The sequence below is a fragment of the Chelon labrosus genome, assembly GCF_963514085.1.
Source record: "Chelon labrosus genome assembly, chromosome: 23".
In the NCBI taxonomy this organism is placed as follows: Eukaryota; Metazoa; Chordata; class Actinopteri; order Mugiliformes; family Mugilidae; genus Chelon; species Chelon labrosus.
Window position 1 is genome coordinate 17,491,961 of NC_140356.1, and position 14,661 is coordinate 17,506,621.

The 14,661-nt window shown below is 43.9% G+C and overlaps 2 protein-coding genes across 3 annotated transcripts in view; both read right to left on the reverse strand.

The window, feature by feature from the left end:
* Positions 1–5,413, reverse strand: part of nrip2 (nuclear receptor interacting protein 2) — a 38,712-nt gene extending 33,299 nt beyond the window's left edge. For both annotated transcript variants that reach the window (XM_084573570.1, XM_084573569.1), the window contains exon 1: positions 4,828–5,413. In XM_084573570.1, the coding sequence (XP_084429696.1) occupies positions 4,828–4,983 (156 nt within the window). In that variant the 5' untranslated portion in view covers positions 4,984–5,413. The remainder of the gene's footprint in view (positions 1–4,827) is intronic.
* A 2,325-nt stretch (positions 5,414–7,738) lies between these two features.
* On the reverse strand, positions 7,739–11,263 carry klhl42 (kelch-like family, member 42). The gene is made up of 3 exons (XM_084573174.1): positions 10,101–11,263; positions 9,819–10,012; positions 7,739–9,450 (listed from the first exon to the last, which is right to left on the reverse strand). Exons 1-3 carry the CDS (start codon positions 10,862–10,864, stop codon positions 8,996–8,998), a joined length of 1,413 nt encoding a protein of 470 aa, XP_084429300.1. The 5' UTR covers positions 10,865–11,263; the 3' UTR covers positions 7,739–8,995.
* Between the last annotated feature and the right edge of the window lie 3,398 nt (positions 11,264–14,661).

Sequence of the window (14,661 nt, forward strand, 5' to 3'; positions counted from 1 at the left end):
GCCCTTTTCATGCTCACTGCTCCCCTGAGTCCTCAGCATCACATGGCTAGAGTGATGCTGCTGCTGCTGCTGCTGCTGCCGCTGAGAGTGAGAGGACCTCAGGCTAAAGAGCAGCAAAACAAATTCACTCTTACGTAACCCGGGCTCTGCTGCTGAATTACACACTGGACGGGAGCGGCCAGCCAGCAGAAATTAACAGGAAGAAAAACAAGGTTAGGGCGAGCGATCAAACATTATTGCACCAGTTTATTGATTTTAAATTAGAGTGGCTGGGGCGGCAGCATTAATTAGAATACTTAAAGGAACAGCTCACCATTTTGGGAATCACTCTAGGTCGCCGTTTGATGTCACATAACCGTTTCCGGACTTTATGCTGAGCTAATACCATGTACTACACGTCACATCGGCGCCATGGTTTATAACCACTTTACCACGTGTGAATAGCATTCCTTTCATCATGCAAGTGGGGAATCCTTCTGTTAGCCACAATTTATCTGACTTAGCGTTGAAAGTAGAGAAGTGTTGGTAAAAGTAGGCTATTGACGGCCATCTTGACTTGTCCTGGCAGGACATAAAAATAGGAATCTTCCCTCTGATCCCTCCCACATTGACTAAACCTTTGACCATTTTATGTAAAGAGGGACGAACTCTCCATGAAGTCGACCGTAGGATTTCTAAAGGAGCGTTTTTTGAAGCTTGGTGCGGTTGTTCCGGTCGTCGCCATCTTGTCTACGCTAGCTTAACCTCTAGCCCTCGATGTTATTTAAACAGGTGTGTTCTGTAAAAATTAAAGGGGAATTACCGTTTTTTTACAACCTGGACCTTATTTCTGTCATAAAATACGATCGTTTACTCACCCATACGCGCCATGTATATCCATATAGTGAGAGTGACTGGGGCACCGAAACGCAGCCTCTAAATAATATTATCTGCTTCGAAGCGCGTTCATTTCACCAATATTTTGTTATGATACGCTAGTGCTATTCCCCGTTGTTATCATCATCTGGGGTCTGTAGATTGACCTACTAACCTTTTACCTAGATGATATCATCTCTGAGCGCCGCGTGCGCCCGCAACGGTCGGCTTGTTTACCTGTAATTTGCTACTGCTAGTTTTTTGCAACATGGTTAAATTTTTTTCCAATTCTGACGACGACTTTGTTTATGATGGAGGTCCTTACTGTTTTGTGAAATGAACTTGAAATGAGTTTCGCGGCAGATGCGTTGTGTCTGCGTTATTTAGAGGCTGTGTTTCGGTGCCCCAGTCACTCCCACTATATGGATATACATGGCGCTCCAATGGATCTAAATATCGTCCAAACGACTTCAAATGACTCCAAAGTTATATGGGTGAGTAAACGATCGTATTTTATGCCAGAAATAAGGTCCAGGTTGTCAAAAACGGTAGTTCCCCTTTAATGTCTGTACATTTGTCGTGAATGGAGAAAGACCAAAAACCGTTGTTTGTACCAGGCTGTAAACGTGTTTATTTCTGCTGTAAGCATTTAACATGGAGGATTGACTCGTTTTTGGAGTCAGCCTCAAGTGGCCGTTTGAGGAATTGCGTTTTTTGGCACATCTGCGTCAGCCCCATTTTAAAAAAAGCCAAATAATAAATGCATAAATGATCATCTCTGATTTTTGGATATATAAATATCTTTAGAAATATCGATTTAGTAATCTGTCTTCTCAGACTACCGTGAGTCACACCGGAAGCAGGTGCTTTATGCCAAAAACTATTGTGAGCACATAGAACTTCCTTTAAAGAAAAGATGGAAATAAGATAAAAAGTTGAGCACTAAAAGTATGAGTGTGGGAAATGGTAAATGCACTGACTATCTGCAAACAAACAAATCGATCTAACAGCTGTACCCAGATGATTGCATCTGTTGTCTGTGAGGGTTTTGGCATGCACACCGCCTCAGAAACACATCAAGCTTTCTTTCCACTTTTTTCAGAACCCGAGTGAGCAGTCGGATATCTGCCGAGGTGATATAAAGGCACGGCGGATGATTGCCGGCAATTTCAGCTCCTTCCTCAATTTACCCAAGCTACTCTTGCATCAAAAAGCGATTGTTACAGATGCCGTATGGATCTTGCTGTGCTCCCTGTGGCCACGTCTGTGCCACAGATTAGGTTTTTGATAGCTACTGAGATGAGCTTCATTCTGTCTTTAAGGAGGAGGTAATTGGTATTATGATGAGAGGGTCTTCAGACCCCTGTAGGAGATGTTGGATCATACACTGGATGATTGCAGTGGAAATCTAATCCTGACTTGTTTTTTCGTGGAGCCGTCTCTGTTTCCTTAGAGTAATAACACAAGATGCGCCTGCATCCATGCTAGCAGCCAATGGCTAATCTCAGCATGCCCACAGCGACTAATCTAATAAAATGATGTTCAGCAGATAGTGAACACAAAAAGAGACGAGCAGTTATGTGGCAACAAGAGACCAACAAATGATACAGCTGACTGACGAACGACACACTTCCCCCAAACTTTAAACCCCAGCAAAACACCGTCACATTTGCTAACCTTTAAAGACTGAAATTCTGCACCTTAGAGAACAACATCATCTGCATATAGTCGAATAAAGGTCTTTGTGTCACAATCAAAGCTCACAATAAAACAGAACAGCTACGCTTGGAACGTCAGGGGGGGGAACCCAGATAGAGCAAGAGGAGCTAGGGAACCATTTGGGGTGGGACATATACGAGAGGGTTGGCAACCAGAGTCTGGAATGTCCACAAGTGACCAACTATCGGCTAAGATACCAGAAAAACTGAAGCTCTTGATTTAATATTTAGTCACTGATTTGCCTCCTTGCACGTTTTTATCTGGAAGTGTGAGGAAGATGTGAAAAATCCTAGTGGGATTCATCTTCTGGGGAACATAACCTACACCAGGGACCACGTACAGCCCAGTTTGATCTCAAGGGGGGCGGGCCAGTAACATAACAGCATAATAACCTATAAATAACAAAGAATTCCCTTTGTTTTAGTGCAAAGAAGTACATTTAATGAACGATCCTTTTATAAAGTGAACACTTTGAGTGTGTTTTTTATGACAACTAAGCTACTGTAACCAAGCAATTTCCCTTGTGGATCAATAAAGTTTATCTAAGTCTAAGTCTAAGTCTAAAGCATGTTGTGAACAACCTGATGTTTACTTTTATTGAAAAATTGCAGTTAAATTCATGCTGCGGGCCAGGTGAGACCCTCTGACGGGCCGGTTTTGACCTGCAGGTCATATGTTTGACACCCCTGATTGACACACTAGTTGCACCAATGGAGAATTTAAGGTATTTATACTTTAATTAGCATCTACCTGTTGTTGCAGGACCTTTGAATGACAATGTTACGGTGGAGAAAGGAGTGGAGAAGGTGAAAACATATCTATCAGTAGATCACAGTAAATGTGACTCTGTTGAAGAAAGACTAGAAAGAGAGGAGGGGGTGTTTTTCTAGCCGCAAATGTTGGTTTTAAAATCTGGCAGACATCAACGCGTCATGGTGTGATAATCGCTGAGCACAGAGCGCCGCGAGTGCTGTGCCAGAGTGATTGTGTTGAGGTTCTTGTGTGTGGGGAGGGGGGATCTGGGAGGCCGCCATCAAACCATAACTGTGTCTGAGGAGAGCCGGAGTAATAAATTGTTGAGATTATTACAGGGAGTTCCTCCGCGGTGTATATAGCAGCTTGAGTATAGGAAGCTTCTAGGGGGAAGAGGAAGTGAAGCTGTGGCACCCTTTACATGCAGGGCTGTCTTTTATCTTACGTGTCGACCCTGAACGTGTGAGTGTTTATAACGGCGCGAGTTTCGGTTTGTAGAGCCGCTGCACGGTGAACTGTAACCGACTCTGACAAGACATTCTCTCCTTCTGTGTGCAAAGAGCAAGACTCTGAATGTTTCATGAAGCTTTCAGTTGATGAATTTCCTTCTCAGGGCTGCATAGAGTAGCCTTGAGAAATTTCCCAGTTTGGGATTAATAAAGAAACTATCTATCTAATGCATTAGTGCCAAAAAAATTGTGGTCAAGGATGGGGTTTGCGGCTTTTCTCGGAGTACATTTTTGGTTTCGTACAGTTAGTCCAACATGAACTCTATATATTCATTGAGTCTGTACTCTTGGATGGACATTTTAACTTCTTTCTAGCAGTTTATTTCAATGGTTAATGAATAATTTGAAGAATAATGGCTGATTAAAGGTGAACCCAAGGCCTTTAGAACCAGCAGAGGGCGCTGTTCCAATATAACACCAATATAATTGAATTCAGGATTAGTTTAAAATAACAGAGACAGCTGATGATTCAACCGTGTCTTAATTTTGGAGGCTGTGGTTTGTCGTACTACTGAATATCATTGACACAACTTCCTGTTACGTTCGTCAGTGGGCTAGACTACATAACAGAAACACTACTACACCCTCAAATGATCGTATTATTGATTCACCACCCTTTCTGATGCTGTTTTAACATAAACTGAGCATCATAACGGTCATGAGGGGGATTTGGAGCACCGAATTTGAATGTATTCATTTTCACTAGTGTACCTAATGTTGTGGCAATTGCATGTAAGTTAGAAAATGCAGGAATCTGAAGGTTTGAAGTAAGAAAGAAGTGACATCGCCAGAAGTTTGTAGTTGCTTCAGGCTAGATTAGCCGCTGCTAGCATAACACATGGGAATCCCTGACCGATTTTTCCCAACGACTTCTGCCCAAATCAGGTGTGCTTCAACGCAAACTTAACCTCAACGGTAACTCAACAACTGCTGCAAAGCCCCCCGCCACAACAATATGAACTCATTGAGATTCTCCAGAAGCCCCACTCACCAAGTCCTTGGACGTGCCCAGCCTCTTCAGCCCGTCCAGGGGCAGGAGGTCAGCCGAGTCCTTGTGAGTGAACTGGGTGGCCTGCTTCAGACGCCTCTGCTGGTGCAGGATGGCTTTATCCCGGATGGCTAGCTCACCTTTCTTCGCCTCACTCATGGCCTCGGAGTGTGAAGCAGCCGTTGCACAGAGCTGGAGGCAGAGAGGATGTCAGTCCGTGAGCAGAGAGGAGGAGAAAAACCTCCAAAAAGGAAGGCAGCTTTTTATTTCCTTTTTCTTTTTTTTTTTAATTAAAGCCGGTCCTTAGCAACAGAACAAATCTACAAATGTTTCCTCCTCCAGCCTGTTTTGTCCTTTTCTGAAATGCTCAACTGTCCTTCCCTCTGGGCTTTGCACTGCTCTCCTCCTCTGTGTAGTCCTTGGCATGTGTTTGTCTCAGCAGCTTTAGGAGCTATTGTCCTGCCCTGGATGCTCCTCTGATGTGGACGTGCATCTTCCTCACAACGTCAAGATATCTGCTGCTCGGGTCTCAGGCTGAGGCTGTGTGTGAGGCTGAGGGGAAGGTGTGAGCCTATGTGTTTTCTCCCCTCCCTTCAGTGCTGTCTGTCCTTGGACCTCTCTCTCTCTCTCTCTCTCTCTCTCTCTCTCTCTCTCTCTCTCTCTCTCTCCCTCTCTCTCTCTCTGAGCCCTCCTCTTTCCGTCACACACTCGACTCACACACATGCTCACCTCCGAATACTAAACCCAGAGAAGAAAAGACTCTCGATGCCGAAACCTTTAACGGCTCCAGAGACATCCTCTGCGCCGCCTTAAAACCGACCTGTTTCTCAGCGCAAGTTTTCTTTTTTCTCTTAGTCCCCTGAGCAGCGGTTGGCCCCCGGCGGCCCCTGGCTGTGGAGGTGTGAGAGGGGACCGCTGCGATCTGACCCCACACAGAGGATCAATCTGGACCACTGACGGCAACAATCGATTTCCTCTCCCTCCTCCCCCGTGTGTGTCAGCCACCGTGAATTAAAGAATCCAATTTCTTCCATCGAAAGCTATAAATATCAAATCCATCCGTATTCGTGACCTCTAGACACGTTTATTTATTTGTCTTGTGGAGAGTCTGTGCTCTACAGGTGTGGAGGGGTTCAAGATCCACCTGTCATGGCTTTTTAAGGTTGTACACGTTAACAAGTAAAGCAAGAATTAAATTGTATAGTATCTATCAGGATAAAAAGGGAGTCCTTGTGAAGGTGAAGTGGAAAACACTGTGTGCCTGCTGAGATATTTAATGTTTTAAAAGCATGTGCTGCCCCCTGCTGGTTGACTCTCCTTGGATTTATCAGCTTCATATTCTTCTACAAAAGAATCACTCACATTCAGGTGTTCCAATCACTTCCATGGCCACAGGTGTATAGAATCAAGCACTTACGCATGCAGACTGCTTCTACAAACATTTCTGAAAGAATGGGTCACTCCCCGGAGCTCGGTGGAATTTCCTCGCCACTAAATATTCCACAGTCAACTGTCAGCGGTGTTATAACGATAGTGGAAGCGATTGGGAGCGACAGCAAGTGGCAGGCGACGTACAGTGACAGAGCGGGGTTGGCGGATGCTGAGGCACGTAGTGCGCAGAGGTCGCCACCTTTCTGCAGAGTCTACACAGCCACAGACCTCCAAACTTCATGTGGCCTTCAGATTAGCTCAAGAACAATGTAGAGAGCTTCATGGAATGGGTTTCCATGGCCGAGCAGCTGCATCCAAGTGTCGCCAAGTGCAATGCAAAGCGTTGGATGCAGTGTAAAGCACGCCACCTCTGGACTCTAGAGAGAGAGCAGAGGAGACGCGTTCTCTGGAGTGATGAATCATGCAATCTGATAGACGGATCTGGGTTTGGCGGTTGCCAGGAGGACGGTACTTGTCTGACTGCATTGTGCCAAGTGTGAAGTTTGGTGGAGGGGAGGATTATGGTGTGGGGTTGTTTTCCAGGAGCTGGGCTTGGCCCCTTAGTTCCAGTGAAAGGAACTCAGAATGTTTCAGCATACCAAGAGATTTTGGACAATTCCATGCTCCCAACTTTGTGGGAACAGTTTGGGGATGGCCCCTTCCTGCTCCAACATGACTGAGCACCAGTGCGCAAAGCAAGGTCCATAAAGACATGGATGATTCCTGACCTCAACCTGATCGAACACCTTTGGGATGAATTACAGAGAAGACTGTGAGCCAGGCCTTCTCATCCAACATCAGCATCTGATCTCACAAATGTGCTTCTGGATGAATGGTCAAAAATTCCCATAAACACAATAAAACTTGTGGAAAGCCTTCCCAGAAGAGTTGAAGCTGTTATAGCTGCAAAAACCCTATGGATTAAGAATGGGATGTCACTTAAATTCATATGTATATAAAGGCAGATGTCTTCAAAGTGAAGGATCAAATAGATAACGTTTGAAGGTCCTCATCAGCTTATTGATGCCTACAGGAAAGTATAAAGAGTTTCATTCATTTTTTATGCTCCATTTAAACGTTTGTGCTTCCTTCAGAGTCTGTCCACAATTCTCTCCAATCTACAGACTAACGGGACGACCGCGCACCATCTAACTTCTTAATCAGACCAGCTGGGTCATCTCCCCGACGAGTGCAGCCGTCCCATCTCCAGAAAAATAAAACAGCAGGGAATTCAATCTGAGGACTGCGGATCGGTTTGGATTATTTGTGCCAACTTTTCCTGGGAAGGAACGGAGCAGAGTGACCTCCAGAGGCAGGCCTCCCTCGAAGGTCATGTCCCCCGTCACGTGGGCAGATATTTTGGTAAGATGTGACATCATAGATTGTGAGTGTTGTAAACATCTTCCTCCTGTCAGCTGATTTTGGACTGCGTGTGTGGAGTCGTGACGCTGTAAGAGCAGGTACATTAAACAGACAAGCAGAGCCCTGAACATCATCTTTATTCTCAACAAGAAAAATTCCCAACTGCCAAACAAGTACTGCAGAAAGAAGCTTAAATCCATCAAATCATTTTCCATCATAGCACTTCAAAAGTTAATGAAATGAATTTTACTTTGAGGCTCATTTCTCAAAACTGCATACCCCCAAGAGGTACCTTAAAAAGAACTCAATCTGCTTTAGCAGAAAAAAAATAAGACCAAAACTGCAAATTTGGTCAGTTGCTGGCAATGTAACCAAGTCTTACAGATTGTGCTTTCTTATTTTTATTTTTTTTTATTTTAAGTTCCCATTAACCGAGGTTGCAGAAGGCACATGTGCATCGTTCAGTTCATGGAATTGCGCCTCAAGCGTTGCTTAGTGTATCTGTGAAAAATAAGACTGTGCGAGTGTTGTACAAATGACACATGAAGCTCCCTCCGAGCCGCCCGGATCCAGAACTCTCAATAATATCTAATTCCCATAAAACTGGCAGTGTAAAACCAAAGCCATTTACATCATCATCTGCTTTGCGCAGTACGTAAAGACAAGTAATGTGTCGGTTTGTTTTTGTTTTTTTTCAAGAGATATTTTAAGGTCTGTAGTGAATCATGAATAAACATACACCAATGCCATATTAGGAGTGTAAACATCAGGAATATTGCGGCCCATAGATTTGAATGCATGCTGCTACGTAGCTCTCGTTAGTGCCTCTCATGTGTTACCATCACAATATGTTTCTCATTAACAAGAAAGTCTGTTAAAAACACTTACTGCTGATCTGAGGGCATTTCCACGACCCTAAAAAATAAAAATTGAGTCAGATATTCTGTTTTTAACTTCAGTAACTAAAATCCAAATAACGGTGGCAGCTGCAGTTGCAGGTTGGGAATCCTACAGCAGATATTTTAGATATTAGAGAGGTGTTTTCTCCTCGTCCTGTTTGTTTTCATTTCATCCAGTGTCACTTTAACACATGAGAGGCACAAACTGAGGCTAGCTGTTATGATGTTGTTGACCTGCGGGGGCCGCATCAGTGCTGCATCACTGCATACTTTAGCATCATAGCTTTTGTGTTGGCATCCACAGCAGTGTGTACAATGTAGTGCGTTTGTTTTGAGGCACGGAGGTCGCAAGGTTTTCAACCTGGCAACCGGAACCTGTTCCAGCAAACACCAGCCAACGAGCAAGCCGCACGCCAGCCTGTTAATGCCTGGGCTCTGATACCTGTTAAAGTTCAAGTCGTTCTCTGCTGCCCTGCCAGTCATAGCATGTTGGGGAGGTAAAGCGAGCACAGCAGCATGTTCTGTCCCAGAGCCGGGAAGCGCCTGAAGGCCTCCCAGGCGTCTGAGAAGATGTTGTATTTCAGAAAGACGCGGTGCTCCAGGCTGGTGGGCAGGCTGACGTCCCGGCTCATGATGTAGATGCCGTCGTTGTGCAGCGTGCACGTCAGGTTGAGGCCCGACTTGGACGTGTTCTCCTTCAGCTGGAGCCACTCCCCCGTGGTGACGTTGTAAGACTGCACCGTCAGGACGTCCTCCGTCTGGCTGGGGCGACGCTGCCGCCGCCGGGCCTCCAGCTCGTGGGTGTAGCCGCCCACCAGGTAGATGGTGTCCTCCACGGAGAGCATCTGCTGCTTGCGGATGTGGGCCGGACAGGAACGAAACACCGTCCAGGAGTCAGAGGTGGGGCAGTAGCGGAGGACGTTTGTGTTCCTGTCTGTCAGACACACACAAAAAAAACATGTTTAAGACGAAAACGGTTTGTTGTATTTTTTTGGAACTTCCTGCTTGAATATGGCTCACTGGTTTCCAGCCTTTTAGGCTTTTTACAGCACCCTAAACAACATCCTCTAATATGATCATCCAGTTTAATTACCACCTTTCTGACTCTGCTTCAACATAAACTGAACATGAAAGCAGTCACGCAGGAGGATTTAGAGCAGGACTGTTATATTAGAATGCATTTGTTTTCACTGGTGTACCTAATGAACTGGCAAGTACATGTATATTTTCACTGCTGCCCTTTGTTAGGTGCAAAGTGTAATATATTTTCTCCATCCTTGACCTGAGCTCCAGTATCCTCACCTCTCGCAGTGTATCCACCCATGATGTAGATCATTCCCTGGCACTCACAGGCCGAGAACTCGGCCAGCGGGTCGGGCATCGAGGACACACAGGTCCACCAGTCCTGCTCCGGGCTGTAACACTCCACCGTGCCCAGACACTGGCCTCCCACGGCGTACAGCTTCCCTTGGCATGCCAGCAGCTTGAAGTTGGACCTGCACGAAAGGACACACTGAGTGAAGCGTGACAGCAGGAGAACCACTCTCCTGACATGTCAGAGGAAACGTTTAAATCTCGCGTAACCTTTTCTGGTTGAGTGGAGCCACCTGGGTCCACTCGTTCCTGCAGGGGTTGTAGCAGTGCACGACACTGATCTCCTGACTCGTCACCCGGTACCCACCGACTATGAACAGGTAGTTATCAAGGACAGCCGATCCGTATCCTCTGACGTTGATCATATCAGGGGGCAGGTTGTTTGCCAGCGGTTTCCAGCGCTGCTCCATCTCCCCGTACCTCAGCATGGACCAGGGTTCGTCCTGATCGGGCACATCCATGGACAGGCAGGTGAAGTCTCCGATGGCTACCAGGGTGGCAGTGCCCTTCATGCGCATCTCCTTGACTTGGTCTCGAACAGCAGAGGGCAGACTGCAGAACTCAGGCCGCCTCAGCATGGGGTGATAGTAGCAGCTCATGTATTTGAGACAAGCAGTGCGCAGGTCGTGAGTCCCGTAAACTTCAGAGAGGTTGTACAGCTCCACGCAGTTGTCCAGCCGGATCTCCGAGGTGAGGAGCTTGAGGATGGAGGTGACTTGTAAGAAGGAAGCGGTCTCAATCAGGTCCTCCAGAGTCTCGTTGACTACCTGGACCTTGGAGGTGTTGATGAACTCCAGGACCAGCTCCAGGCCGGGGACGCTGAGCCCCTGCAGCTGCACCGAGTCCTCCGTGGACTCCCTCATGCCGGAGTTGTACAGTGCACGGAAGTAGTCGCTCTTCTCTATCAGCTTCTTTTTATTCACCTCGTACGTCTTGTCCTCCATGACGATGGCAATAATCTGGTCAGATGACATTGTGAAGCCAGAGCGCTGTTGTTTATGTGTTTCAGAGTTTTGTTTTTCGCTTGCCCTTTGTCAGCCTCCAGAGCGAGTCACCGTTTACATTTCACCGGCGAGGGAGCTCCGTGGCCGGTCTATATATGGTAATGTTCAGCCCATAGCTCGCCATGGAGCAGCTTTCTTCAGCCGGTGAAGCTAAGCAGCTAGTAGCAGTGGAGCCGTTGCAGCTAGTACACAAACTGGCCAAAAGAGCCTTTTCCGCGGGTTAGCATTCCTCGACAGTCCGATAAAAAGAGTTTCCAGTATCTAAAGATGTTAGTTAAATATTGCAGTTTATTTCTGACACTGCCAGAAACGTTTTCTGTGACATTTTAGACGCTATCTGCGGGACGGTGCCGAACTGTCAAATTTTAACTGTTTTGATTCTGCACTATGCGTCATTTCCGGGTTTCTTCTTCGTGAATATGTGTATGTCGCGCTGCAGTGTGCTGCCACCCTTCGGACAAAGGTAGGAACTGCACCGAATCACACTTTAATATATATTTAATATTAAGTAAAAATACAGAAATACTAACTACAAAACATAATTAAACCAAGAAAATTAATAGTATATTTTTCTCCAAATGCTATGTTTAAACGTATTATTTATTTAGTGGTTGTAAATCACTCAAATTGTACAAATTTTACATGTAATTTTCATGTAGTCATTTTTTTCTCACATGTCCTCTAATAAAGTTATATTTAAAGTATAATTTACATAAATAAAAAATACATACACATGAAATACCCTGTAAAATAAACACCATAATAAGAAAAATGATAAATAATTGGAAACTCAATATTTTTGCATAACATATGCAGCATTCACATGTTTTTTAATTTTGGTTCATGAAGGCGTGCAGAATATTACTATCCAAGATGTCACTGTTGCTTTAAAAGATTTTTTTTTACAAATATGACCATTTAAATGATGTTTCAAATGTCATATGTTATCTGGGTGATCTTGATCCTGAAGAGGCTCCAGTCAGCTGACATAGTTTACAGATCAAATAGCTGATGTGATGATGTGCAGTGTAGTATTTACAGCTCTGTTTTCCTCTGAGGAAGTCTCTGGAGACGTAACACACACACACACACACATCTGATAAGGCTTTAATCTCAGCGACCTCCCGCTGAGACAAAAAGAGATTACAGAGTCAGAAATGTTGAAGATACATTATTATAGCCCCATTATAGTTTGTTATTTTCACTCGTATTGTCTTTTAAATGCAAATTACTTTAAATATACCCAATTTGCATTTTTAGTTTTGAAGATGAAATAAATAAGGGCAAGAAAATCTCAATTTAGCTCTACATTTTGAACAGAAAGTAATTTAAATCGTGAAATATTCAGTTTAAGTGGGTTTTGGAAAAGTAGATAATAGATGCAAGAGCTAATTTTGATGTTAACACTTCGACATCAACATTTTTTAGAGGAATGATATTCATGATATGATGATATATATAGACATAGTTAGTGTTGGTGGTGCGTTCAGGCTCCTCGGGGTTAAAATAAGCTCAGCAGTTCTGGTGTCTATCTCCAGCTGTCAATCAAGATAACGTTCCTCGCACCCATGGCGTCACTGTCTGAGGGTTTAGCACCGGGAGAGTGACGTCAACACGCCGAAAAATAACCGGAAAGAGACAAGAAATGTCTTCAAAATAAAAGCCTATGGTTTTCACCTTTAGAGTCACTTTAAGAATCTAATAATGCTGCTTCTGCAGCGAATAAATACATGCAAAATGTAGCACAGATGGAATATTATCCTTTGGTTAATTATGTACACTATATCTAATCGTAATATGTGTGTTAAATATTGTGCATGGCACCTTACAGATCATGTTACCATAAATAAAGTTTTTTTTTTAAATAAATATTTCTATGAAAATAAAAAGCCCGATATAATTTATTAAAAACTAGAGAAAAGTTTGTTGTTTTGCTTTTGCTCAAAAGGATGAGCTCAGAGCATCATCAAAAGCCGTTACTACAATCAGCTAATTCAATAATATTTATCCAAAACCTTAACATTATAGTGTTAAAAATGCTACTAAAAAAATAAATCAAAAAATAAACATATCACTTGAAACATAAAAGAAAAGTTTCGTAAAAAAATTAGTGTCAGTGCGCAAATATTTTATTACTTGAACAAAACAGTAAAAATACAGATGCACCAGCAGTAAAACATTATTTCCAGATTTATATTTATGCTTAATATGTTACCATCAATATATTTATGTTTTTTATATCATATTTTGCAAGCAGTTCATACATTTTGTTTCTAAAATCGTGCAATATTTCCCCTAAAAAGGTTGTAGGGTAGCTGTATTGAGTAGCATAAGACACGAATAATTTAAGAACGTTATATTTTTGTGCTTGTTTGTACAAAACACAGGAAAATACAAATTATAACATGGACTTGTGCAAGAATTGGTTTTATTTTGAAAGCATTAACCGGAAGTGCCCCACGTCTGCCTGGTGTGTTGACGGATGTGTGGGTGGAGGAGGAGGAGGAGGAAGAGGAGTAGGAGGAGGAGGGTGAGAGACGGCCAGGCAGCGCATCAATGACAGGGACCGCACACAGCCGCTCACCGCTCGGCCCGTTTGATGTTTCTGGCTCCAGGCTGCGGACACACGGCTGTTCGTGATCCGAGCTGAGGATGTGGGAGCAGGTGTGGACCTCCTGGTTCCCCCGCTGCCTCTTACTCATCATCAGCGCTCGTACATCATCATCATCCTTATCTGCCGTTGGAGACCTGCGTCCGTGTGAGAAGGTGAGTGCCAGCCTTTATGTTTTATTATTATTATTGTTATTATGATGAAATCTAGATGGCACTTAAGAACATAAATGCTTTTTAAAATACTAAAATGATGCTCTTAAATCATATATATCTCAACATTTAAATGCGGCAACAAGTCAAGACAATAGCCACAGATTTATGAATAAGTACCCACATTAGGTCCCTAAATTCATCTCCTCCGAACAATAAAAACACTTTAAATAGAAGACGTTTTCCAGCTTCGGGGTGGCTCAGCAGGGTCTGGATCTATGCGATCCTCATCCGGCTGCTGATCGGCTTAAAATCCGTGTTGTGTATAAACATGGTGCATAACGAGATGACGCCGTTTGCTGGCCTCCATCCCTCCTCAGAGCAGCCTGCTGCCGGCCAGCCTCCACCCGGAGTGGCCCGTTGAGGATGAGGGAGAACCGGGCGCCGCTGCTGTCAGGGTTTCCCCAAAAACTGGCGGCTGCAGCGGCGAAAGCTAACTTGCTAAGCTAATTGTTTTTTTGTTTTTTGTTTTTTCAATTTTAAAATTAAATTCCAAATAAATCATATTTTATGCCAATAATTTAGGCTAAAAACGTTTAGCTTTCTTGTCAATATTATATGTATTGTCAATAATAATCGATTATGAGGCTATAGCCAGCAGGCGGTTAGCTTAACAGAAAGAACAGCAACCGTTAACCGAGCTATGGTTACCAGGCAACCAGCGCCGGACAAAGAAACGACTAGCAGTAGCTAATTAGCATATAGCTCACAAATAACACCACAACATATTGTGTATTCTCATATTTTGTGCGTTTTAGCAAACAATATTTACAACTGGTAAGCTTTATAAAGTTTTGTTATGTTAAAAAATAGCCGGGCTAACTGTCCCCCCCACTTCCTGCTTCTTAACCTAAGCTAAAAAGTTGCGTCCTTAGCATACAGCTAAAAAGTCAATACTTAAGTTTCTGAGAATTTATTAATTAATTTATTTTAAATTGAAACCT

Excerpts from the sequence above, each read along its gene's own strand:
- klhl42 (XM_084573174.1), bottom strand. The coding sequence starts at position 10,864 with ATGTCATCTGACCAGATTATTGCCATCGTCATGGAGGACAAGACGTAC. Across the intron at positions 10,013-10,100 it reads GCTCCACTCAACCAGAAAAG|GTCCAACTTCAAGCTGCTGG; the intron begins GTTACGCGAGAT and ends CCTTTCGTGCAG. Across the intron at positions 9,451-9,818 it reads GGGTGGATACACTGCGAGAG|ACAGGAACACAAACGTCCTC; the intron begins GTGAGGATACTG and ends TGTGTCTGACAG.